This window comes from Primulina eburnea, chromosome 2, assembly GCF_022965805.1.
Source record: "Primulina eburnea isolate SZY01 chromosome 2, ASM2296580v1, whole genome shotgun sequence".
NCBI lineage: Eukaryota > Viridiplantae > Streptophyta > Magnoliopsida > Lamiales > Gesneriaceae > Primulina > Primulina eburnea.
In genome coordinates this window covers 2,850,321-2,877,703 of record NC_133102.1, presented here as the reverse complement: position 1 = coordinate 2,877,703, position 27,383 = coordinate 2,850,321, and the positions used below count along the sequence as shown (strand labels likewise).

Genomic DNA, 27,383 nt, shown 5'->3' with positions numbered 1-27,383 from the left:
ACAACTATTACGAAATCTCCGTTATATATATTAAAAAAAGGCAAAAACTTGTGTGAGACGGTCTCACGGGTCAAATTTTGTGAGACGGATCTTTATTTGGGTAATCAATGAAATAGTATTGCTTTTTATGCTAAGAGTACTACTTTTTATGGTGAATATAGGTAGGGTTGACCCGTCTCACAGATTGATATCCGTGAGACGGTCTCACATGAGACCTACTCTTAAAAAAAACCCAACAAGATCAATAGTCCATTCTAACCCTAGCTAAGATAATTAAAGTTATATTTTAAATTGTTGTTTTTATTTAATTTAAATAATAAATATAAATAAACAAATATGATAAAACACTTTCCGACATTTAAAACCTCGATATTCATATCTGGAAAAGGTAAGAAATTAGTTGGAAATCAAACTTAAAACGTGAAACGCCGTGAACAGGCAAACACCGCTCTGTCTCGCCGGTACGGTTGACTTACACCCGTTGCCCTCTCGACTCGGTGAATATCTCTGCTCGTATATGCACTCACTTAATAATCTTGATATCTGAAGCTCTTTTTTTGTTACCCGGATTTGAAGTGAATATTTCTGGTTATGTTAATTAAAGTCTCAATTAGGGCTCTGCTATTCTGGATTTGTTTTTTTACGACGTCTTTTCTATGGATTTAAGCCGTGAATCCACACATTTTACCTCGTTTATGCAGTCATAAGTTAAAAAATTTAGGGAATTTTTTGAAGGGTGGAACCCAGGTATGATGCCCATGGTAAATAAAAAAGGGGTCTTTTTTTTAGGTAAATTACACAAACTTACTGTTATGATAGGTGGCGGCCTCATCACAGCCTTGTACCTGTTCTTGTATAGGTATGCCGAATTGGAAGGTATCTCATGGTTTGTTTTCTCTAATTTGTTTGCTCACTTGTTGTGAAAATTGAGAACGATGATCTAAGCACAATTCTTTTCGCTGGCTAAGTGGCCGTGAATCATATATTGGTCACTTTTTTAGCTGCTTCATAAATATATTTAGTATTAAACTAATATGACTGCACGCAGCACATGTAATTGTTGTATTCGCGGACTCTTGAGAGTAGTGTGTCTACTACTTCGATTTTCACTCTTATTGAGTGGAATCCTGTAATAACATAGAGAAAGAATTATCATGTGTCTGCTTTCTGCTCTTATGTTTGTAGATTTTTGGTGGCAATGCAGGTTTTGGTTAAATATGTGTAAATTTGCCAATCCTGTCTGATAAGAATGCCTGGCATACCTCTTGTGGCTCGCGAAACTGCGTAAGTCTCCATCCAACAAACTGATGCTTTACTGTGTTGCAGTGACTTCAATAATGGTGTTAGACACCAACCCCGTCATGGACACATTCACAAACTGTGGAACCCATGAACAAGTTCAATAGCTGTTTGTCTTGTGCTTAGAACTTTCTTTCCCATGCTTAGGGTATATTCGAATGTTACTATTTGCACCAATTGTTTGGATATCACACAGCTGAAACAATAATGAAAACAATGGCATGCACATAGCGTTTTTCCATGGTCTGGTATTGACGTCACATTATCCTTATGAGTGCAAAATAAATGTCAGCTTTTCAATTAGGTCGCCAATTTAGACCGCAAAAAGTTCCCAACTCAATCTATTTACCTTTTTATTTATAATTTTACTGCATCTCTTGTATGGACGATTGCAGTTGCAAAACAATGTTAACGAATTAGAATATAGTTATCTTCACAGCTCCTTGGGTTCGAATGCTCAATCTTACACATATTTTAACATGGGCTACATATAAAGTATTCATTTGTGTGGTATTGTTTAAAATTTTTAATTATGGGTTGTATGAATGCAATGAATTTTCTGTGCTTCAAGAAGAGATTATGAAGTTCTGAGGCTTCTTAATAGACTGTTGAATTTTAAACCTGAATTCATGTTTGCGACTCCTCTTTTTTTATGTTTCAAATTTGCCAAATGACAAACACGCTTTATCATATGCTTTGAGTAACATTACTGCACCTCAAATGTGATTGTTAGAGATCAGCTAAGATCTTCAATGTAATTTAATTCTTTGCACAGGAACTTTGCTTGCAATTGCAGTCACTCTAGAGGTACAGATCACATGTGCCACCAAGATCCATGGGTGAATTTGTCCGCAGAGGAGCAGCTTGCAGCTGAGGAGAGCCTTTCAATTTACTGCAAGCCAGTTGAATTGTACAACATTCTTCAGCGTCGTGCTGTTAGAGATGTAATTTTCTTCCTTATATCTTCCTGCCCTTTTTTATTCAACTCGTCTGTGATTTCCCATTTATTGTGTGGATTGTTTGGCTCTGAGTTTCCAAATAAGCCTTGTTTCTTATATGTGTATATACCTACTGGTAAATCGGATTAAAATACTAAAAAATTTGTTCTTGTTGTTGGTTGGCCAATGAATTCAAGATTTACTATAAAATGTCATCATTGCTTGAGTTAGGGGTCATTTTATTCTGGTAGTTTGTGTATAGCATTTTTAACTGAAGGCAGTTCTTTTGCAGCCACCTTTCCTCCAAAGATGTCTGCGATACAAAATACAAGCTAAACACAAGAAAAGGTATAACCGTTATATATTTTAGAAACTTTTTTATTTCTGTTAAATAAATAGCTGATGTCTGATGCCTTTCATCAGGAGAATTTTGAATTATCTCTTATCGTGCTCTTCGCCATGTGGATTTTACATCTAAAAAATTTGATGTATTTTTTATGAAGTTTTTTAGATGTCATTTTTCTATATCTGTACCAAGGCATTATATATAGAACAAAATATTTTGTTACGATTCCTGTTTTCTGCAGGAATAAAGTTCATATATCACTATGAATTGTACTAGACAGATAGATGCAGCCTTTGTTAGAAGTTGCAACTCATCTTCACTTTATCTATAAATTCTCTCAAACATTTTATGTTCACTACCTATTCCAGTTTGTCCTTGTTGTATAGCAAGTGCGTGTACAGTGCTTCATTGTTTGATAGAGGTGGGTGGGCATCATGCACGTGTCTCCTATAGTCATACCTTTAGTTGGGAGTTCTGGCTTTACTATCATGGAACATAATCGACGCAATTTATTTGATTCTCCTCTTGTTTCTAGGATTGAAATGAAAATTTCTTTGCCATCCACTGTAAATGATGAATCAAGAATTCAAAGCCTATTTCCATTGTTTATATTATTAGCAAGACCGGTTCACAGCCCTGTGACTGTTGAGGTAGTTTATTATCTCATCTCATTTAGTTAGATGCTTCCCTTTTCCACCTTCAGTTGGCGATTCTACATTAACTGATCGACTGCTGCCATTTCTGATTCTGTAGTCTGCAGTTTATCGTGTCAGTCGACCATGCAAGCTGGAAAAATGTACAGGAGTTGATGGGAAGAATCAAAATGAAGCAAAATTTATTCTTCCTGACATTACTAAGCTATCGATTGAAGTCAAGTCTGGATCTCTTTGTATTATGTTTATCAGCTCTGGTACAATTTTTTTATTTGATGATCAACTTGTATATATGTCCCTGTGTGGTACTTGGAATTACCCAGGCCTTGCTGCTTTCTGCAGCTGAGTTATTTAAGGAACATGGAGATGGATCATCATTACCAAGTGAGTTACAAACTTATAGTTAGTTTGAGAAGTCTCTGATATTGTTATGTGGGTTCACTATTTTTTTTTCCTTTCATAGCTAAGTTCACTACAGAAGCTGCTTGTCTCACCTTTACACACCTGCACACACATTTCATAGACCTATATTTGCATCTGCCTGCTTTAGAAAATCTGAGGTAGTGATCAGTCAGCTACCTGATGGTTGGTAGTAGCCATTTCCAATTGTTCCCCAGCTACGCAAATAACTAAGCGAATTTGGATTGCTCTTTTGACATGGTATACATGTTAAACATTTTTCCTCAGTTTACAAGGAAAGCATTGAATACCTTTATAATTTCAGATACTTACCTCTATAATTGCCTCTCTGTGTAATCTTAGGCAGAGGGCCTGGATCTATGACATTTTTATTTAACAGCATGGTGGCTTGGTAGATAAAAATAGAGTTCTCTCTTACTAACAAAACAAGAGACCTTAAAAGAAAGTGGCATTTTATTTGCAGTCTTGTTAATTCCTCACCAAGCAACTCTTAACAAAAGTAACTGCTTGTGTTTTAAGAACAGATTTTGAAAGCACATGTCTGGATATCGTTTTGTTATTGGTTGGAATTGAACATTCAAGTCAGGACAGTGTATGCACTAACACATTTGAGACACATTTTTTAGGAATGAATTTGAGTTGGTCTGCAAAGAGACATGTATAGAAATGTGTGGATTTACCATGTGATGACTTTATTTTAAAGGTTGGAGTTCATTTACTTGAGGTTTGGTTTGTAATATGATGCGCTGTTGCTGTTTGGTTGTTATGTTTCACAAAAGGTCTTAGTTTTTTCCTTAAATGACAACATCCTCGAATTTATTTGGATATTTTGGTTTATAAGATACTACTTGTTGGTAAGAAGCAATAACCTAACAATTCCATGTTCGTATACTTAGTTTTCAATTGGTGGTTCTAGGTTCTACCCTCCTACTTTGGCACTTTCAATTATGTATCTTCATTTTTTTATAAATATTTTCATCTTCATTTTAATATTATTCTAACTTGGTGATAGCTAATATTGGAGGCCACTGCTTCCTGGGCAAGATTCCATTGGAATTACTTCATTTATCATGGGAGAAGTCGCCAAACTTGATTTCTGGGGAGAGGGCAGAGATGCTGTCAACTGTTGACTTACACTCCTGCTTCATGAGGGTAATCATATGTATCCAGTTGATTCGGTTTAAGAAACAACTATGCAAATTCATGTGATGTTCTTTGGTCTTGGTGAAAGAATCTAGAAAATGGTTGAGATCATCGACTGTCTATATTTGTTTATTTCTCATGATTTTCCTTGTCTTGTTTTCTATATTTCATGTGATTGTATGCATTACCTTTGTCGCAATCTGCACTCATTTGTAGGTAGTGAAATCTTCCTCTGTTTGTGTTTTTGCCTTTATCTTAATTATTCCTTTGCAGACGTGCAGTTTCGGAGAAGACAATTGCTTGTCATTCCAAAATCCAAATGTCGGACCTGGAACTGTGGTATGCCCTGTTCCTCTACCGAGAAAATGCAAATTTACTTGATTTATACTTTTGGAAGTTGCTCTGCTATTCAAAATTTTTTTGAACTTTTTTTTTATTTCCTTCATCATAGGCTATGTTACAACATTTGCAAGTCAGCATAGCAGCTGAAGAAGTTGGGGCCAAGGAGAGATCTCCTTATGATTCATTTTCATACAGTGACTTTCCTTTCTCTACTTTGCCCCACATCATTAGGTGAATTCCATCACTAACTCTCCTTCTCCCTTCTCTCTCCTGCACGCGAACGCGTATCACCAAAATTTTCATAAAAAACATTTGGTTGTAACAGAAAATGATTTGAATCAGACGTATGTCCCCATTGTATTGGAATTAGTCATCAACTTTTCTCAACGATACTGAAATGAGTTCAATGTGATCAAATTTTGTGAAGCTTACTAAGGATTTGAATCCTTTGTGAATCATGGTCTATGTTATTGTGTTATGGAACAAAAAAGGAACTGTCATCAGTAATGATCTTCCGTTTTTTTGGGTCTCTTCTGACTGTATTAACTTAGAATACATTTGGTTTGTGGATCGGGTGCGATTAAATTTGGGTCATGTGTACTTTGAAAAGAAAGTCGGCTTGATGCATGCCACAGCAGAAAAAAACGAGCTTGCTCGCCCTTTTTTTTGTCATTAGAAAATGAAATGATATCAGAGTTTACATGTCTTAAGTTCTGCAGGAGTTCTGCTTCTTTGTCTTGGCCTTCGCTTTCTTTATAGTAAGACAAATAGATATTAGAATTAAGTCAATTAACGCCTTAGTTTTTACCCAGAGTTCTACTTTGTGCTCTCACTTTCCGTATTTTAAGTATGATTCCTCTTTCGTTTCTTAAGTCACGCACCTAGCTCATTGCTTCTGACGTTTTGTCGAAATCTTGACATATTAAATAATTATTCTGGAGTTCATTAATTTTCTGGGTTGGTGCTATCAAGGTTGAGGGCTGGAAATGTTGTGTTCAACTACAAATATTATAACAATAAGCTGCAAAGGACTGAAGGTAATTTGATGTACTTTTTTGTTAGTTAACGCGAGCCTTGATACACAGCTGCACCATCATCTTGGGTGCAATGCCATTTGCCTCTAGATTGTCATGTCTGGATATTATCCTCTGTGTTTCGGAAGGTTGCAAATAACCTAATTTTAAGTTAAACAAACAACATTTTCAACTCTAAACCACTTAAAAATTATTTTCTATTTTTTCTCTATGGTGTTCTTTCATTACTAAAGCTGTTCGCACACTCTTCATTTCAAATTCTTTGGGATTGTAAATGACCTTAATCTAGCTATCCAGCCATATTTCCAGTAAATTTTTGGATATATTCATTTAACTGACTTGTGAGGTTAGAGCATCATAGGTTTGTGTTCCTTAATTTGCATTTTAAGTATAAAACAGTTCTGTGTCTTTCTTGAGCCTGTGTAATCAAATCCTATTCTCGTAGATTTGGTTGTTCAGATCCTTATATTGTATTCATAGTAGTCCGTTCCCTCTTAATGGAGATCTTGTGTGTCTAATACCTTTTTTAATTATATTATGGTCTCGTGCCTGCTTCTTTTGTGGAACTGGATGACCTGGAACTAGTCATTATATAATGCCTCACTTGTTAATAAAAAGTGAGATTGGGTTTCTGCAAAGATTTACAAGAAGCTTGAATTAGTCTTTTCACATGCAGTGACAGAGGATTTTGCATGTCCATTTTGCTTGGTCAAATGTGCAAGTTTTAAGGTGATTTGTGTTTCATGCTGTTACTTCCTTTACTTTCTGAAGCATGTGTGAATTGATTCGTGCTGTATTTTATACATACAGGGTCTGAGATATCACTTATGTTCCACTCACGACCTTTTTAACTTTGAATTCTGGGTTAGTAAACCTAAATAATTTTCTAAATTTTTTATTCTATTGTATTTGGATCATTATCCTCACTCCCACTATGTAGGTAACAGAAGAGATTCAAGCTGTGAATGTATCCGTAAAAACAGATGCATGGAGATCTGAGGTCAAGTCTCCACTTCATCTTCAGTGGTTCTGTGTAGACAGTAATTTATCTTATCTGGTAATGATACTTGTATGCATAGAATAGTGATTTATTCAGGTGCAAAGTAGAGCATAAAACACTTGGGCCTGTAATTGCAGAAGTATCTTTTGAAATTCTCGACCTTCTTTTTTTCTTCGATGAAATAAAATACGCAGCACCCTTGTGCTTCCCGTGTCAGTTCCTTTATAGATCTTTATATATATGGTATATTGTAGAATGTAAAGGGTTAGTGTAGGAAGAGAGCTTGAAGTTGACTTGCCTAGCCGACATTGTGTGTATAATGTCTTGCCACTGCAGAAATCGAAGTAATACTGATTTACTGGAGTTCTAAATTGTGAAATACGTTTCAAGACTATAAGATATAATTATGAATATTTTAAAACACTTCATTTGACAATATAATAACTGTTCATAATGATCTCTGCAGAATGTTGTAACTGGTGTTGATCCTAAACAGCAGACATTTTTCTTTTGGTATGCTGCTGCTGTTGTTATTATTGTTATATATATATTATATATTTTTATTTTTCTCATTTGAAATTTGAATCTTGGAAATGCTTTGTATCTGGACAAATGCAGTTTGAATTATGGATATCAAATGTAACGAAATTATCTAACTGCACAGTTCCAAAGCACTACAACGTAAGAAGTCTAAGAGACGAGTTCAAAGATCAAGTCACGTGCATCCCCTCGTGTTAGATTCAGAATTACCTTCAATAATTGATGGTCAGGGAAAGGCTGATGGTATTCTTATACATTAATTTTTTCTTGGTCGTTTCATTTTGTAATGTTCTTTCTTTCGTGTTTATATATTCATATTTTACTTTTATGTTAGAGTTGAGCTCTGTTAGGGATTGAATTCCTTTGTTTTGTCCTTGCCTGCAAGATGAGGGTGAAAATCTTTTGACAATAGACATACAATCGTCAAAGTCAGCATTCAATTAAACTGTATGCTCCTGTTATATATACATGTATATGTATATATACATGTAAAAGTTTGTGTAGATCACAGGGATAAGTATTTCTTATATTTTGTTGGGCGTAGCAGACAGCGGAGAACGAGATGCATCGAGTCCCCGAGCTTCCTCTGCCACAGCACATTCATATGCAGATCCTGATTGCGTTCAGTCATTACCTGGAAATAATCTTACACCTCCAGCATTGCTACAGTTTGCTAAGACAAGGAAATTATCAGTTGAACGTTCTGACCCCAGAAAGTAAGTACACTCACTGATGTGTACAGAAGATAACAGAGTAGAACTCATGAAAAATTGTGTTGGCTTCAAAACCTCTGTTCCACCAATATGTTTATACTTTTACTTAACTAAGTGGAATGTTGTCAAGTGTCTTGAAATATCATATTTCAATGAGAATAGGGCTCGTCTTTACAAGCTAGTTTTGCTCCTTTGTTGTACTTGCAATTATTGTTTTGAGTTTAAGCCAACTCTGGGGATGTCCAAGGTAACGAGATTTGAGGTATCCTGAAATTCAATGACAAATCTGACTCTAATAGTTTGTAGATATAGGGCAATGTGGCATCCTGAAATTCAATGACAAATCTGACTCTAATAGTTTGTAGATATAGGGCAATGTTTATGATGTAAACATCGAGTCGAGTCATATCTAACTTTTCTTTTGCCTTCTCCAGTCGCGCACTCTTGCGAAAGCGGCAGTTCTTTCACTCGCACAGAGCTCAAGTGAGTTCGAATATAATCTACTACATGTATTTATAGTCCATCTTTTGGCATGAATATTTCATGCTTCAGAAATTTCTGTTATTCTGTAATGTAAAATTCATTAATTATGAATCAAGAACATTTAATATTGGGGCTCTTGTAATGCAACACCATGTAGGTCATTGATGAAGTCAATTAAGTTGACAATAATTTATTTTTCATGTTCCAGGAATCATCATAATTAGCTTGCACACTTTTTTATTTGGTATTTTCATTGGTTTCAAATTTTTTTAATACTGCCTGTACTTCTCATTGTGTAAACTACCACTGGAACTTAAAATTCAGGCAGACATAAACGAGGGAGTGTTTCTAAATCTGTTGGCATAAGATTTTTTGAACTTTCCTTTCTCTGAAATTTACTTTTGTTCTCTAGGGTCTAAATCAGTATTGGAACATTCATGGGGTTCAAATACACAGCCTTCATCCTTCATTCAATTTTGTCTTCATCTAGCATAAAAATTCCCTTCGATGTTCTGAAAGTATCCATTGAACATATATAAGTGATTTAGTTCAAACACCTGTTTCTTTCATCCTCCCTCTGTTAAAAAAGCTCCGTTTTCTTTGTATTTTTCACTATCATATAAATTCTCAGAAACTCAAAGTTTGTTTAGACACAATTAACTCAGGATCACTCTTTTCAATCTATCAAGTGCTCCTGTGATCTTATTTTTAAAATATCCATTTTGAATTGGCAGAAGTTGGAATATTGAAGTTTTTCTGATATTTCCATATTGACCTTTTATTTTGAATGCATGGAAAATTTGTTCTGATGTATACTAAAGTAACATGTGAACTTATTTGTTGATTTTCTACATGTGAAATCTGGAACGAATGAAGCCCATGGCCCTGGAGCAAGTATTATCAGATCGTGACAGTGAGGATGAAGTAGATGATGATGTTGCGGACCTTGAAGATAGAAGGGTATGCTTGGCACTTGTGGTTGCTACAGTGCTAGTTTTTAATTTTACAATATTTATTATACTTTTGCGAGGATTAATTTTGCATTCGATGAAGTTTTCTCTGGTGTGGAGATGCATTGACTACTGAATAATTGTGTTTTAGTAGACATGTCAAACTAAATAATTTTTACGGAAGTAAGCTGTTCGTTACCAAGTTATTATGAGTCTACAGAGAGGGAGATAATTTAAGCAGTTGATGTGTATAACCCAATTTGAGCCAATCAGATACCCTCTCTACAATTTTTTTCACTTTATTTTGTGAAGAATTAATGGCTTTCCTAGAGCAGGGTTTTATGCGATAAAATTTCAAAATGGTTTCAACACCAGTAGCATAAGGCTTTTCCCTCTACTATAACATCATAATGTTGCTGATCCTTCCAATAGGTTGATATTACTTTCTGCATACCAAATTTTCTCGGTTCAAAAAACATGCATGTAAAGCTATGGGTTTATGTTTCAGTATTATGTACTTGAAATCTATGTGCTGTTGAAATAAAAGGTAGAAAACATTGAGACATAAAATGTAGAAGAAATTGATAATAATTGGGTTACAACCAACACTTATTTATAGTACAAGTAATTATAATTATAATATCCCTAATTGCTGATTACAAGGATATACATGATTACTTCCTATAATTGTGTCCTAATGAACATTTAAATATGTTTGTCAGCATGTGCCTCATCTTCAGTCAGCACAACAGTACTTTCTCTTTTGTTGTTTCCGTCAGTTGTCTCTTTAGCAAACACAAAGTGGGTGGAGAATTGATGGATTAATAATAGGAGGGAGATGCTTATGAAAAATTCATTGAGAGTTTATTTATCCATTTTGGTAAAGGTTTGGGCTAAACATGCGCCTGCACGTCTGCAGTAAGTAGATAAATGATATGGTTACAATTTTAGACAACCTTCTCCTAGGCGCATCTTGCATGCTTGGTCTTTGGCGGAAACAACATTATCATCTCGTGTGTCACAAGTTTATGCAAACTTGTAGACTACAACAATCTCATAGTTTGGAAATTTAAAGATAGAGGCCGTAGATAGCAGCATGATAAACATTGTTCTGCTGTCTCGGAGAGTGTAAGCTCCAGGTGACAGTATGTACTATCAGTGGGCTGATAAATTCCCTCAAATATGTTTTTTTCTTATTAAACACCTTTCATACATCAGTCTCTTCAATGTGATTTGTCATTTATCTACTTCTGTTCATGACTAATATCGGGATTTTGAGCAGATGCTTGATGACTTTGTGGATGTTACAAAAGATGAGAAGCAGCTGATGCATCTCTGGAATTCTTTTGTCAGAAAGCAAAGGTGTGACTCCGTTAATTTTTTACCCCTTTCATTCTGTTCACATAATACCTAGAAATTTCTCTTCCGCCTTATTGATGTTATTTATGATAAGGATCTTATGGCTTTCCTTTGTTGAAGTCCATCCAAATATATCGGAATCTTTGATTAGTGTGAGTGATGATCATGACTTTAATCGTTCTCGTAAAAGGCTTAGTTCAAAGTTCAAACTAAATGACTTGGCTGATTAACCTTTGTCTTCTAAACAAATTTTTGTGTGATTCTTGATGCCGCTAATGAGGCATCTTTCAATAAATGTTTGTACTAAAATTTTATTTTGTCATTTTCTCCCATTATACACCATGTTTATGCTGCACTAATTTTTTATCTACATATATGTGGTGACATGGCTTCTTGTTGATGCTAGCATTAGTTCTTTTTACTAACATAGATTGTGTTGATAAAGCTCAGGTTTTCCACGAAATAACTATTTTCTCTGAAATTAGCAAGATCAATTACTATTTCTCTTGTGATGCAGGGTTCTGGCTGATGGTCATGTTCCTTGGGCATGCGAGGCATTCTCAAAGTTGCACGGGCAGGATCTTTCCCGGGCTCCTGCACTACTCTGGTAATTCTCCTGCTGTCCAGATTCTTGATCACAATTGGCTTACATGTAATCTCAGAGTACTGTAATTCTATGAAATGCCAAAGTATTAAGAGTTATGTATATCTGCCATAGTTCCTTTTCTTTGTATTCCCCAAATGTTTCAGAAAAATGAGGTACAACGAATCATTTGTTTTGTGCTGCCACATTTTTATGCTATAGTTTGTTTTGAAACACAATTCAAAATATGAGCATGTGAAGTCCCCTCCGGATGTCTACTTGCTCTCACTAGTCTGTCTGTGTTTGTTACGTGTATCTTACCATTTTCTCGGCCAATATAGACACTCTCTGTTATCAGAATAGCTTGCTGACTGACATTGAATTCGAAAGAAGAACATCAGTGCTACGTATTAAATTAATAGTAAGCTCTACCAAAAAGACACTAGCATATCCTCCCAAACTCTTAAGTACCATTTCCTGATCTCTTTTGGATATGGGGACTCATCACCCAACCTTTTCTTTATATATTTATATGATCAGTTCCATATTATTGGATCAAAAGTTTTTTATAGTAATAATGGTAGACCTCAAATATTTCAAATAGTATAGCAACTCAAGCACAATATGTTTCGATCATTGTATAAATAGTTTGGAAAATTGAAGTTCCATTGATTTGTTGTATCTTGATGGTTTTGGCAGGTGTTGGAGATTATTTATGGTCAAACTTTGGAATCACGGTCTTCTTGATGCTCGTACCATGAACAACTGTAATCTTATACTGGAGCAGTTCCAAAGCCAAGATACCCATCCATGAAAATTTCAAAGAACTTACTTCATTTTAGGATAATATGATTGCTTTTAACTTATTCAAAGTTGGGAGTACATGCAAATTTGGTATTTTGGCCAAGCTTGTGGGCTTGAGATTTATTTAGTCACTGGGGATAGCAAGCATGATTCAAGAATTTATAAATGCGCTGATTATTTATTGTCTTTTTATGTTCTCTCTTTTGGTTATAATAATAGTACTAATATTATCTCATCGAACCCACAAAAACAAATTACAACCAAAAAATTATCCACCTATTACAAGAAAATAAATCGTATAAATTTTTTGAACATGACATTATGTTGGCAAAATTTGTTTTTAGTTAGTTTTTTCTCATCGAGGATATATAGTTGAAATACTGAGTATTTGTACAAACACCTTTTTCAAATGCAAAGGTCTGTATTGCAATTTCCCATCTGCGCTCGACATTACACAGATCTTCTCAAGTCTTGTATAACTAGAAAAACCGTTGAACCCGGAAAGCAGATTCACGCACGGTTGTGCTTCAATGGCGTACTGCAAGATGCAAGCTTAGCCACAAAACTCGTGAATCTTTACTGTGTGTGCAACTCCTTAACATATGCGCACCGCTTGTTTGATAAAATTCCAAAAACAAATATTTTCCTTTGGAACATTTTAATCCGTGGGTATGCGTGGAATGGCCCATATGAAGTTGCGATTGCTTTATATTACCAACTTTTTGATCATGGGCTTGTACCAGATAATTTTACTTTCCCTTTCGTGCTCAAGGCGTGCTCGGGGCTGTCTGCGATTAATGTGGGAAGGGATATTCATGATCAAGTGAAGAAAACCGGGTGGGAAATGGATGTGTTTGTTGGGGCTACGGTTATTGATATGTATGCCAAATGTGGTTGCTTGAATGATTCTCGTCGAGTGTTTGATAAGATTGCGAATAGGGATGTGGTATTGTGGAATTCAATGCTCGCCGCTTATTCGAAAAACGGGCGACCGGAAGATTGTTTGAAGTTGTGCAGTCAGATGGTGTACGGGGGTCTTAGGCCAAGTGAGGCTACTTTGGTAACTGCTATTTCAGCTTCTGCCGATTTAGGTGTCATCATTCAAGGGCATGAGCTTCATGGGTATAGCTGGAGACTCGGATTTAAGCTTAACGACAAGGTGAACACCAGCCTAGTGGATATGTATGCTAAAAGCGGTAATTTGAGGTTTGCTAGGTATTTGTTTGAAGAATTAATGGAGAAGAGGCTTGTTTCTTGGAATTCAATGATAACTGGTTATGCGATGCATGGTCATGCTTATGAAGCACTTAATATGTTTAAGATGATGCTTACCAGAGAGCGTCCTGATCACATAACTTTTGTGGGTGTTCTCTCAGCCTGTAACCATGGAGGACTTTTACATGAAGGGCGGACGTACTTTGACTCGATGATTAGAGATTATCACATCGAACCAACTGTTCAGCATTATACCTGCATGGTCGATCTTCTTGGCCACTGTAACCAGTTTGATGAGGCATATCATTTGATTATGGAGATGAATGTTTTACCGGATTCTGGTGTTTGGGGTGCTTTCCTCAGTTCATGCAAGATTCATGGGAAGGTGGAGTTAGGGGAGCTAGCGTTGGAGAGATTGATTGAACTCCAACCAAATGATGCAGGAAACTATGTGATTCTGTCAAATATTTATGCTCAGGCTGGGAATTGGGAAGGAGTTTCAAAGTTAAGAAAGTTGATGACCGATAGAAAGATCAAGAAAAGCATTGGTTGTAGTTGGGTCAAGGTGAAAAATAAGATCCATGGATTTGTATCTGGAGATACTTCTCATCCTATGTTTGATCAGATACATGCCGAGTTGGAAGAAATTGGTGATCTAATGGCTGAGGCTGGATATGTTGCAGATACAACTCCAGTTTTTTTTGATGTTGAAGATGACGAAAAGGCTGAAATGGTTAATAGCCACAGTGAAAGACTAGCCATCGCCTTTGGACTCATTAGCACGCCTCCTGGGACCAAACTTCTGGTAACCAAAAATCTTCGGGTTTGCGAGGACTGTCATGTGGTGATCAAGCTCATATCAAGAATTAAAAAGAGGGAGATCACTGTCAGGGATGTGAATCGATACCATCATTTTAAAGATGGTGAGTGTTCTTGTAGGGATTATTGGTGATTATTGTGGGATAACATTAGTGTTTCCCTTTCTGATACGAGAAACCGTAGCAAGCGAATATTGTTTGAGGGGCTCTCATTTAGATTTTAGTCTTATTAGATAAGGTTTTGTGTGGGGATTATATCTCCTGGCATGAAGCGGATGATGATTGGAATGTGTAATTTGAGGAGCTACACTTAAATAAATGTCAGATCATAACATGCTAATTGAAGATTGTACTTGAATTGCCTACACCTGTCACCACACCATCCTAATTTTAAAAGGAGAAAAAGTAAGAAAAATTATTTTTTATATTCTCAATTTTTTAAATTTTTTTAATATCCTGTTGTTATTTTTATTAGAATGGTATTTTGATTCTTCTGTTGTAATGTCATCATCCTTGGATTAGGTATGATTGATCAAAGAAAATTGTTTTGATCAAAGTTTACATCAGAGAGAAAAAATTTGCATAAATTTGTGGGAGTTGATATTTCGACATAGTGCATCGTGCTCTTTCATCTATTCATGAAGACTGGTTCGAAACAAGATGATGTTGCTGAGAGTCCAAACTGAGGCAAAGTTGAGGAGAATATCTCTTCTTCTACTGTTGTTAACTCAGCTATTGAAGATGACCTATCTGAATCAGCTACTCCTGTGTTGCTTAGCCATGCTGAAATGCAAGCTTCTAGTGTTGAAAGCTATCCAAGTTTTGAAATCTGAGAAATAGCAGCATTGCTGATTAAATGGATTTAATATTCAGCACAGCAGCCTTCTGGTGAGTGAGAGAACTGGATTTTCAAGCTTGCTTTCTTAACATGTTTTCATCCCTGGTGAGTGGGTAATTGAAAAATATTGGAAGACTTGTGTTCCCCCTGCAATATGCAGGCAGAACTTGTTCAGCTGATGTTACATCACTCAAGGTGATTTGTTTACAGAAATTAGCAAACAGGAGTCTCCGTTACAGATTGAAGTTGCTTCTGAAGTGGCAGCTGTTTATGCCTACAGCTCTCTTGCTACCAATGATTCCAGCCACAAATAGTTGAGGAGAAACTGGTGGTTGTATTCCGGAACTGGCTATTGACATCATCTCTGGAACAGGAATCAAGACTGGGGCTCAATCCACTTTTGTCGATTGAGCACCAAAAAGTCTGCAGCTCGTGGAACCAGCATCAGATGAATTCGGCTGCGTTAGAAATTTTGAGCTGGACCAGTTCAGTATAATATTCAAGCCATGAAGGAAATCACAACTACACGAGTAAGGTTATTTTTTCTTTCAAGAACATCGGGGCATATCCAGAAATTCGGGAAGGAGGTAGAGGTTGGATGACAGAATGGAATTGGGGGAGGCGACTAGTCTCGGTTCTGTACTTGCCCCCGAATATGTAGATCATGTCCATGAAAGGATTATAATTTCCAAAGGGTCCAATCTACGAAGGAGAGTTTGATATCCAAAGTTGAATTACCTGAGCAAAACCATGAAAATGCTCCTTCCTTCAGCTCTTAAGGTACTGGAGCGGGCTCAAATTTACCAGCTTCCTACATGCATGCACAAGTCCAGTAGTCATGAGTCTCATCATCCTTATTGCTCATATGTTTTTTGATTGTCAGAATTTTCTATCTGTATTATATTTGGATTTAAAAACATTTGTTTCACACAAGAGTGGATTACTTTTCCGAGTCCCACAACGGCCCTTGCAATCTTTCACTGTTATAAATTTGGAGATACCCGAATAAGGAAGAACAAGCAAACTAATATAGAACGTGAAATTTTTTTTTTGTTTCAGTTGAGGAGTTGCGAAATTGTCATATTTCTTGAAAGATTATAGTATCACTCTAATTTTCGTTCACACAAATATAAATTAGATTATAATTTAATAATATTTACTAAACAAAACCTTCATAGGTTTAAAAACCGTTTAATCGAAAAAATTGTGTTAAAACTGTCATTTTGTCTCTCAAAGTTATTTCTCAATAATGCAACAAAAGTGGGCATCGCGTGGAGTCTCTGTCCGATGAAGTATCCATCATATTTTTTTTATTTTTTAAATAATTTAAAATTATTGAAAAAATCCAAGAATTCGAAGAAAAAAAGTATGGAATTGATTTTGAAAAATTCTAAATCGAATTAATATATTTTATCAAATTCAAATATTTGTCAATAAGTAAATATTCATTTTAATTTATTTTACACTGTTAAATAAAATAAAAAAAAAATTAATATTTCGTCTAACTTATCTCACCAGTACACATGCTCGGGAAACAAACATTTGCAAGTTGAGGGTGTGTCGATTTGGTGGAATATAACCTAATCTCCGCACAGTGTAAGAAAGGAATCATGTTTCAAAATTCTAATCGTCTGACAATTTTGCTCGTAACTCTGACAATTTCTGTAGAATATTCTGCGGCAGAGTATTACACTCAAGAATATGTTCAGCAGATTCTGAACTCAGCCAAGAAAGACAAAGATTGGTTGGTGTCAGTCAGAAGAAAAATCCATGAAACCCCAGAGCTCCGATTCCAAGAATTCAAGACCAGTGCTCTCGTCCGCAGTGAACTCGATAAACTTGGAATTTCGTATGAGTACCCATTTGCCAAAACTGGTTTGGTTGCCCAGATCGGCTCGGGTTCTCCACCCGTTGTTGCTCTGCGTGCTGACATGGATGCTCTCCCTTTGCAGGTTGGTCCATATCTGTGGGCAATTTTCTTATCAGGGATGAAAGATGAAGTTTTTTCTTCAAAGTCTTTGGACCCTTATTTGTTAACCCAATGCTCGTGGAATTGTTATGCTCTTTTTGATCAAATCTGTTATTTTTTGTTTCATATAAATTTTAGGAGCTGGTGGAGTGGGAGCATAAGAGCAAAGTTGATGGTATAATGCATGGATGTGGGCATGATGCTCACACTGCGATGCTTCTTGGTGCTGCTAAATTACTCAATGAAAGGAGGGATAAGCTTAATGTGAGTTTAACTTGGATAAATTTTTCGATGGTGATGATTTTTTCAGTAAATTTTCATTGTCACTAATTGTTTATTTTTCATGCATATTTGTGCTTTTCTTTGGTTACTTTGCATTCAGACAATCTATGTTCCAAGTTAACAAAATATCCTTTCAATATGGATAACTGCTGCTTGCAAATCATGCGCGTATAGAGTTGAAAACTTGCGGAGTTCTGCTGCATTGGGAGACCCATTTTATGTGGTAAATAATGATTTGATTTAAACATTTTTTAGACCCGTTTTATGTGGTAACTACTGAAGCAAGATAAAAGCATCTACAGCCTATAGGTGCTTTTCATTTGTTTCTTCGCGAAGATTGTTTGTCCTTTGAACTTGATATGGTATTGTGAGTTCATAATGGGGCTGTGGGTTTGAGAAGGCGAAACACGCATTGTTTTGAGTGTTCATGTATTTGTGATGCCTTTTAGGACTTTTGAAGTAGCTTATTTGATCATTTCTGTTTTTTTTCTTGATCAATTATAAGAGAAACACTAATGTTATTTTATCTTGATTTGTGTTGTATGATGCTTAAGGGTACTGTGAAACTTCTATTTCAACCTGCGGAGGAAGGAGGTGCCGGTGCGTTTCACATGATAACAGAAGGTGCCCTTGGGGCTGCAGAAGCAATCTTTGGAATGCATGTTGATTTCGAATCTCGGACAGGAAGTATAGCTAGTATTGCTGGACCTGTTTTAGCCGCTGTCTCATTTTTTGAAGCGAAAATAGAAGGAAAAGGAGGGCATGGTGCTGCGCCCCACAACAGCATTGACCCAGTACTGGCTGCATCTTTTGCAATCTTGGCATTGCAACAGCTCATTTCAAGAGAAACAGATCCACTTCATAGTCAAGTATGTCACCCTTCATTGCTTCTTTACTGCGACATTTAATTTAACTATGTTAATTTTTTCCGAAGGTTATAGAATCAATATTCATCTAAAAGACTAAGCCAAGTATATATATGTATATATTCATCTAAAAGCCAAAATCACTTGCTTTCTTCTTGGTAAGTTCGATTCAAAATCTTTGCAAGCCTCTCGATTAAACTTTGTTCATTACATGATTATTGCACAGGCTCCCTGAAAACATGACAAATTAGTATCTCTAGAATAATATCGTCGGTGACTCAATGATTTCCTTGTTACCTATGTGGCATAGCAATCAAAATATGCTGCTTGTGCTCTTGAGTAATCTAAAAAAAAAAATTGAGTTGAACTGTCATAATCATTTATAGATTTTCGCTTTGTGATAAGTGCTTGATTTGAATGTTTTAACTTTGAGGTCTCGCTGAAGGTTCTTTCTGTTACTTTTGTCCGAGGGGGGACAGCATTAAATGTAATCCCACAGTATGTTGAGTTTGGGGGTACTCTCAGGAGCCTTACCACTGAAGGCTTGCATCAACTCCAGCAAAGGGTGAAAGAGGTGAGTCAAATACAGCCGTTCATGATTAACCTCACTATTTTATTCCTTCGAAAGTAGAAATTCGCAAACTAATGACCCTTTCATTTATTATGTTATTCAAAGGTCATTGAAGGACAGGCTACTGTACACAGGTGTAAGGCTCACGTCGATATGAAAGAAGCAGAGTTCCCTACTTATCCAGCTTGTGTGAATGACGAAAGATTACATCGACATGTTGAGAGAGTTGGTGAACTCTTACTTGGCACAGAGAACGTGAAGAAGGCTGCAAAAGTTATGGCTGGTGAGGACTTTGCTTTCTATCAACAAGTGATTCCTGGAGCCATGTTCCAAATAGGAATTAGAAACGAGAAAGTGGGTTCGGTTCACTCACCGCACTCGCCGTATTTCTTTCTTGATGAGGATGTGCTTCCAATTGGAGCAGCCCTACACACTGCTATTGCTGAGGTTTATCTGAGAGATGGGAAGCAGTCTGATCTTTGAGTTGAACTATTTGTGAAGAGCTAGAGCTTCATTGGTTATCCTGAACTCAAAGGTGAAGTTGATGTCAGATTTTGTATTTACATTCAAGAAACATTAACTTTTTTTGTCTTAGAAGTATACAAATTCATGATGTTCTGCTGCTATCAAAAACACAATCAACATCTCCTTTTTATTATTTTTGTGCAAAAATGAACAACTGAACCTCTGATATTTAATATTAGAGAGCTACTTAATAATCTGTGGAAGGGTTAATAAGCATAATTTTATTGTTATTTTCGAAAAAAATATTATTATATATTACCTTCTAAATACAATATATGTTTTTATAAAATAATTACACAATATCTAAAATCATTTGACTTCTATACAAATAGGTCTACTTCCATCGAACAAAACCAAATACGCATTCTATTTCTAGCTCCAAAATTTGCATAACAAACTCGAATTCGATCAGTGCCTACCGAAAGATAGTAGTTGTATTCTATAGTTAGAGTGGGTCTCATGCGAGATCGTCTCACGGATCTTAATTTGTGAGACGGGTCAACCATAACCATATTTAGCATAAAAAGTAATATTCTTAGCATAAAAAGTAATATTTTTTGATGTATAGTCCAAATAAGAGACTTGTCTCACGAATACGACCCGTGAGACCGTCTCACATAAGTTTTTGCACTATAGTTATGAAAAAAGTTATGCTAATATTTGAAACCAAATTAATTAATGTTAATTAGGAACGGATTGATTAATTTTGTGAAAAGTGAACTGACATATTTAATGTTTGAATGTTACGTCTCGTGTATGATAAATATGTTCAAAATTATAAAAGAAAAATGTGATGACAACACTGTGAACAATGCTAAATATTATTTTTAATTTAATCAAATCATATAATATAAATTGTAGAACAAAAATCAAATTTAATAATATAATAATTAATGTGCTATCTATGGCAGTGGACAAGTCGAATCATAGCCTACGTGTGTGACAAACATTTCAAATTTCCTTATGTACAAGGCGTTTAATTTTAAACCAAAAAAATTGTTTGATTTACAAAAAAAATTTGTGTATGAAAAACATATATTATTCGTTCAATTGCGAAATTTATTATTTTTTAAAACATTTGATTTATTTTTTGATGGTCAAAAGTAGGTAGATTCATGGAAATTGAACAAACATTTCTGCTGTGGATAAGAAAATGCGATTAATTAGCCTTCATTCATCTACCAAACATAGCTGGTCGCATCCCAATTGTTACGTTTATCATTTAAATAAAGAATATGTCTTTTGTGAAACAGTCTCACAAATCTTTATTTGTGAGACAAGTCGAACTTATTGATATTCACAATAAAAAATAATACTCTTAGCATAAAATTAAAGTAATATTTTTTCATGGATGACTCAAATAAAAAATCCTTCTCTCAAAATACGACATTTACGATCGTCTCACACAAGTTTTTACCTTTAAATAATATGTAATTGAAATATTTATTCTTTCTCTCCATAAAAATAATACTAATATTATTATATAATTACGGAAAAACTACTTTGTTGTCTACATACATATTTGGCTATTTGCGATTTTAATCAACTATGTTTTCAGCATCACACCAACGTCACGTGGAAAAAAATACTAAAATTGAAAAAAAAAAACATTGATAATCAAAATCGTAAAAATAATTCAAACGTTAAACACACATTCATTATATTTCTTTTTTTTTTCTTTTTCTGGTCCCAAGCTCCCTATTCTTGGACTCTTGTTAGACTGAAAGCAATTTAGAACCGAGTGAAATGAAAATAAAAAGCAATAACAAAGAAACATTTAGTCACAATATATATATATATATATATATATATATATATATATATATATATATATATATATATATATATATATATATATATAATTGTGCAGCAAACATTCCAAATTAATTCCAAACCCCATCCAAATTTCTTACGAATTTATTCATACACCCGATCCTCCCTCTCCCTCTAGCTCTCTCTCTCTCTCTCTTGTGTGTGTGTGTGTGTATGTATATATGTAAGACATGATAAATGTACAGAAAATGGTGGAATTTATGGAAGAATACAGTCTGATAATGGGAAGAATGAGGGATCGCTTGGCTTACTATTTGGTATTTCGAAGAAGAAGAAGGTTGCTGAGGAGTGCTCCTGATTCAGATTCTTCTTCATTTCTTGTCTTCTTTTAACCCTTTTCTTTCCTTATTACATATTCTGTCATGCATATATCATCATATGTATCGATCAATCTTTTGTATATCTGTGTGCTGAAATTTCCCAGGTTTTATTTAAGAATATTCTTTCTTAGAACATGGAATCTCAAATACTCCAAATTGAAGTACTTGATTGATCTACTGTTTTAATCATTCCTGTCTCTCATGATTAAAGATTTTTTTTTAAAAAAAAAAAACCATTGGTTGGTTGATTTGTCCGCCTGCCTACCTTCATTCGATGGAGTGTCAAAACTAAAATAATTGTATGAGTAAAATGATTACACAATTCATTCCAAATCGAAATTACGATGAAATGACATAAACTTCTCTTTTACATGATGAAAAAAGACTTTGGAAGCTCGACTTTTTCATACCCTAATTCTTATATCCAAAAAAAATAAAAGAGATAATTATCTAGTATTAATAATCATTTCTTGTTTGTTGTTATGTGCTGAAAAATAGGGAGAATCGAAATGGAGTAGACGACATTTCAATACAAAAAACATGGAATTAGTTTGATATTTGTTCCTGTGATGATAAAAAGTCCAAGAGAATTAGTTCAAATGTCTCGGTCTACCCATTTAATTATACCTTTTAAAACAGTTGTGCGCATGCAACGAAACAACGTTATTAGCGACTATTAATCCGTCGCTAATAACGACGGATTATTAAGAACCGTCGCTAATAACGACGGTTTTTAAATAACCGTCGCTAAATGTCTAAATTTTTAAAAAATAATCGGACAGATATAAAAACAATTTTTGATTATGTTCTCATGTTTAACTATTATGCTGTGGCACTCATGGTATGAAATATCAATATTAGCTATGCAATTCTATATTAGTGAAGTTACATTTGGAGGAAGTTTGTTTCTGTTGCTATTGTTGCACTCAAATAGATCTTTTACACATGGTATCTATGTATGTATTATCTGGAAAAAATATCGTTCCTGATTCGTTCGAGCAGTTTCAAGCTAATACAATTTTAATGTGTGCATATTGAAGCAAAATTCCCGTTTTGGTAGTAGAAAAAGCATTCACAGTCTGGACCCATATATCCTACAATCGCCGTCTGCCCTTTCTCTTCCATGGAAAATAATATATGACAATAGTTTTAATTAATTGAACAATCCAAAAGGCATGGCTAATTAAAGCAGATAATAGAACCTATATCAAGAATTTGCATTGCTTTCTGACAGCTAAAAAAATTCATCAGGTAACATTGATGATGAAGTTTTGCTAAGCTTATTCACATGTGCATGTGTAAAAACTCCTATGTCTCTTCTGTAGCATAAGACGAATGACATATCCAATAGATGTTGAACTTGTGACACATGAGTGCTGAGAGAGGTGCATCTAGCTGCATAGAAAACCATCAATAGTAAATTATTATAATCATCCATGATGCCAAAAGGGAAGAAGGTAACATTCTCACAAGTCATGACTCGTCCATTTCTAAATATAGTCGAAAGCTGTTGCGCTAACATGCAATAAATTTGCAATGACTGTAACCATGAATTGAAGCAGAGCATTATCTTATTAAAATAACTACGGACAAGCACTCTGAATCCTACCAATTGCAACTTCGATCAGCCACATTCCTGCAGAAAATATTGCATCAGAAATCAGCATAGCGCTATCTTATTATTATTCAAGGAATATGAACACAACTTCACAATGTTTTTCCAACAAAATATGTAATTAAAATTTAACTTTAATATAGCTCAAACATTGTAGCAGAGCATTATCTTATTAAAATTTTGCACCATCCAACATAAAAACATACAAATTAATTTCAGTCGTCGAAGTCCATTCCAGTTGTCCACGTGTTTGTACAACCTGTAAATATGAAAACGATTATTAGTGAAATATTATCAAAGAAACAATATTTAAATGCAAAAATTAATTTATGTATTTGAGTTACCATCTATTGATCCAAAATCTTCTTCATCTGAGTTCTCATCTGTGTTATTATTATTTAGTGTTGACCTGATAAACGAACTTTGTCATCCGTATTACTATTAAAGAAATTATAAACTTTTTAAAAAAAAAAACACATACCCGTCTTTCAAATTCGGACAGTTGCGTTTGTCATGTGACACACCTCGACGCCCGCATCCACGACATTGTCGGCCCCTTGATATTGATTTCTCCTTCGATGATTTTAGTTTCTTCCCACGTCCTTTTGTTCTTATTTCTGAAGGATCAATGATACCAATGGCTCCATCGAAGGTACTCCTACTTTGAATTCCACTGCTTAACGTTCTATTAGTATTCATCTCCTTCATTTTGCTATCAATAGAATCAAACTCATCAGCCAAGAAGTTTGTCCCCTCATCACTGAAAGATGCTACATCAATTAAAGCTGAAGCTTTACAAGATAACCTCATATGTCTAGACATCAAACACCTTTCTGGATCGTCGACCAAATTTTGCTCAGCCATAGTGTATAGTACGCCAACTTTTGCATCTTTTATCCACCGTTTGAGTATATACTGATCAGGTAAGTGGAACACTTGGTTGATACGAAAGAATTCTAACATATGCCTGCATGGAATACCCTCAAATTGAAATTTCATGCAACTACATGATATATCGTCTCTTTGTATGTCATGCGTAAGCAGCCTATGTTTGGCAGAAGAAGAACCTTGAAAATTAATGACATTGTAAACCCCAAACTCAATTCCGATAGATGCTTGTTGCACGTAATAACCATGACTCGGACTAATTTCATTTTGAAACTCCAACCATTTGTTTTTCGTGTATACATTCACCATTTGCAGTTCCATTGGCCAGTTCGATTTCACCTTTGGCCGCTCGTTCATATCAGTATGATCGGCAACTAACTCATTGTGTCTTTGGTGTCGAAGTGCCTTATTGAAACGAATTATAAAATCCATCAATGAGTTCTTGTTACAGACGTACCTCTTGAAAAATGCATGTGAACTTTCAGACCTCTGACTACTTGACATTCCTGCAGAAAATACATGGTTGAAATAAGCCGGCACCCACTTATGCCGCAACTCATACATCAATGACAGCCAATCATTTTCTACCAAGTTAGCACAATTCATAACATCTTCCCATGATCTCTCAAATTCAATAGAAGTCGTAGAATGTACGATGACATTTTTTATGCTTTGATAGTGGTCACGGAAAGTCACGGGGTTCAATTTATCTGAGAATATGTTTAGAATGTCCCACAAACAATATCGATGTATTGTTTTAGGGAAAACTTCAGCTATGACTTTCGTTATAGCAGGATCCTGGTTAGTTATGATCAAGTTTGGTGCTCCTTTAGGCATGGCTTCCAGAAACTTATTAAGCAACCAAACAAAAAAAATCAGTTTTCTCATAACTTAAAAATCCACAACCAAAAACAATGGTCTGATGATGATGATTAACTCCTACAAATGGTGCAAAAATCATCCCATATTTGTTGGTGTTATATGTTGTATCAAACAACACTACATCACCAAATGCAGTGTATGCCCTCCGTGACACAGGATCCACCCAAAAACAACGAAGAAATCTATTGTCTGAATCAGTCTCGTAATCAAAAAAGAAAGTTGAGCTCTTGTCTTTCTCAGACATAAAGAAATCAATCAATGTTTCGGCATCAATACCATTGTGCTCATCCCTAAGCGTTTTCTCGTAGTTTCTTATATCTCTTTCTGTGCAACCAAGATGTTCAGGTCCTCCAGACTCTATTTCAAACAATCGCATTTGTTGACAAGTAGGTACATTCGCTTCTGCAAACTGTTGACTCAGTGCTTTCTTTGCTGCAGAAACAGTACGATGTGAGCGCAACAAATGCACCTTTGAAGGAGTTGATAGTGGATGATTATGACTTTCCAAGAAGGTACTAATAACCCAACCAAGACCGGTTTGTTCCTTCACAACTGAAATCTTTGACTTACATCCAGTTCGAATCTCACCACGAGCTCTTTCCTTTATTGGTTCATCACTTTTTGATTGTTTACTCCATCTGATTGCATCTGTATGTCCTTCTTTAAAGCATACAAATTTTTTCCAGATAACTTCTTTTGTTTTTTTACTTTTTTTGCTATTGCTCATTCTTGCACTAAAACCAGAATCTCGTGCATATTGGTTGTAGAACGAAAACGCCTCGTCTAAAGATTCGAATTTCATCCCAATCTTTGGCTTTTGATTGTCTCCAACTTGGGGAATGTATGACATTTCATCGCCGCTGTTTTCGTCCATTCTTTAAATATGAAAATAGCAAAATTAAAATTGATACACATAATATGCTAGCTAGCTCGGCAAACATTAAAATTGATAAAAATATTCAATTTTGTTTCACAAAACTTATTGTATTTTCTTGTTTTCACTACCAACGAACCCCCTAGCCCAACTTTTTGAAAGCTAACTTCATTCACTAACCATAAAGATAACATTCATGGGTTCCAATGTTGCCCGCAAAATTCCAATAAATCAATTAATAATAAATTCAGGTGACGTGAACGCACTCACAAATTAAACATGTTCACCACTAATCTACAATCTTGTTTTTATTTTAAAAAGTTTAGTAGTGCTTCACGAGAATGAGACGCAGCTAATCGCTTAGATAAACTCTATGGTCTTTCTTTCATCTTTAGCTTCGTGTGTTCCCCTTTGCCAACTTTCTCTCTTAATTTAATATGAAATTTACAGAACAACCACCGAAACCCCATTTAAAATCCAACAGCTTGACCCTTGGTTTTTCAAACACAAGATCTATTATCAACAAATCCTAAATTACAAATATATTGGGAATATGAAATTTAAAATACATGAAATTTACCTTCTGATTTCGAAATAACCCGCAATAGATCTCCGGAATACCGCAAGGAAACTGAAGCTACTTGCGAAGTTGGGTTTCGGTGACGAAATTTGGGCACAAGAAATTTTGGGGAAGGAAAGTACGCCCATTTCCTCGTAAAATTGTTTTTATATCTATCCGATTATTTTTTAAAAATTTAGACATTTAGCGACGATTATTTAAACATCGTCGTTATTAGCGACAGTTTTTAATAATCCGTCGTTATTAGCAACAGATTAATAAAAACTGTCGCTAATAACGTTGTTTCGTTGCATCCACATCGGCGCATGCACAGCTGTTTTAAAATTTTTTAAAAAAAATAAATAAAATGCACGCGTGGGCGCCAGCTTAAAATCTAATTTTTTTTTTCTACATAACACTATAAAATGATGAAAGAAATAAAATAGAAATACCGTAACTTGACTAAAAAAATAATGTGATTTATATTTATTTGTAATGATTAAATTTTGAATTATATATGTAAAAAATTTGATAAAAAATTATTTTGTATACAATAAAGAAATTATAATCACATTAATATTATTATGGGAGTAACTTTTTAAAAAAATATATAAGAATTAAATGACTATTTATTTAAATTATTAACTCTTTTTCATATTTGATGGACGGATATATGCAATTTAACCGTAAGAATTTAATCGAGCCGACTAAAGCTTGGATA

The 27,383-nt window shown here is 35.0% G+C and overlaps 4 protein-coding genes across 10 annotated transcripts; 3 read left to right on the top strand and 1 right to left on the bottom strand.

The window, feature by feature from the left end:
• The first annotated feature begins 339 nt into the window (after nucleotides 1-339).
• Nucleotides 340-12,793, top strand: LOC140819484 (polycomb group protein EMBRYONIC FLOWER 2). Of its 5 annotated transcripts, none has more exons than XM_073179613.1 (22): nucleotides 340-461; nucleotides 1,205-1,284; nucleotides 2,075-2,243; nucleotides 2,530-2,585; nucleotides 3,119-3,233; nucleotides 3,337-3,493; nucleotides 3,579-3,620; nucleotides 4,669-4,808; nucleotides 5,073-5,138; nucleotides 5,251-5,372; nucleotides 6,114-6,178; nucleotides 6,852-6,904; nucleotides 6,986-7,039; nucleotides 7,116-7,232; nucleotides 7,642-7,688; nucleotides 7,840-7,958; nucleotides 8,260-8,431; nucleotides 8,863-8,911; nucleotides 9,788-9,871; nucleotides 11,144-11,223; nucleotides 11,738-11,827; nucleotides 12,503-12,793. In XM_073179613.1, the coding sequence occupies exons 2-22, from the start codon at nucleotides 1,250-1,252 to the stop codon at nucleotides 12,615-12,617; spliced, it is 1,947 nt and encodes a 648-aa protein (XP_073035714.1). In that variant the 5' UTR covers nucleotides 340-461; nucleotides 1,205-1,249; the 3' UTR covers nucleotides 12,618-12,793. The 5 variants fall into 5 exon arrangements, with proteins under 5 accessions (XP_073035714.1, XP_073035736.1, XP_073035728.1 ...); XM_073179635.1 differs by having other exon boundaries at nucleotides 364-497; nucleotides 7,116-7,175; nucleotides 8,263-8,431; XM_073179627.1 differs by having other exon boundaries at nucleotides 364-497; nucleotides 7,116-7,175.
• A 166-nt stretch (nucleotides 12,794-12,959) lies between these two features.
• LOC140819468 (pentatricopeptide repeat-containing protein CRR2, chloroplastic-like) lies at nucleotides 12,960-16,420 on the top strand. 3 transcript variants are annotated; one of them, XM_073179595.1, is made up of 2 exons: nucleotides 12,960-15,528; nucleotides 15,689-16,420. In XM_073179595.1, exon 1 carries the CDS (start codon nucleotides 13,017-13,019, stop codon nucleotides 14,772-14,774), a length of 1,758 nt encoding a protein of 585 aa, XP_073035696.1. In that variant the 5' UTR covers nucleotides 12,960-13,016; the 3' UTR covers nucleotides 14,775-15,528; nucleotides 15,689-16,420. The 3 variants fall into 3 exon arrangements, with proteins under 3 accessions (XP_073035696.1, XP_073035687.1, XP_073035677.1); XM_073179586.1 differs by having other exon boundaries at nucleotides 12,960-15,583; XM_073179576.1 differs by having other exon boundaries at nucleotides 12,960-15,045; nucleotides 15,163-16,419.
• A 598-nt stretch (nucleotides 16,421-17,018) lies between these two features.
• On the top strand, nucleotides 17,019-19,821 carry LOC140819457 (IAA-amino acid hydrolase ILR1-like 5). Its single transcript, XM_073179563.1, has 5 exons — nucleotides 17,019-17,430; nucleotides 17,586-17,711; nucleotides 18,284-18,598; nucleotides 19,041-19,169; nucleotides 19,272-19,821. The coding sequence occupies exons 1-5, from the start codon at nucleotides 17,089-17,091 to the stop codon at nucleotides 19,647-19,649; spliced, it is 1,290 nt and encodes a 429-aa protein (XP_073035664.1). The 5' UTR covers nucleotides 17,019-17,088; the 3' UTR covers nucleotides 19,650-19,821.
• A 3,853-nt stretch (nucleotides 19,822-23,674) lies between these two features.
• On the bottom strand, nucleotides 23,675-26,103 carry LOC140823990 (protein FAR1-RELATED SEQUENCE 5-like). Its single transcript, XM_073185593.1, has 4 exons — nucleotides 25,291-26,103; nucleotides 23,941-25,196; nucleotides 23,804-23,868; nucleotides 23,675-23,718 (listed from the first exon to the last, which is right to left on the bottom strand). The coding sequence occupies exons 1-4, from the start codon at nucleotides 26,101-26,103 to the stop codon at nucleotides 23,675-23,677; spliced, it is 2,178 nt and encodes a 725-aa protein (XP_073041694.1).
• Between the last annotated feature and the right edge of the window lie 1,280 nt (nucleotides 26,104-27,383).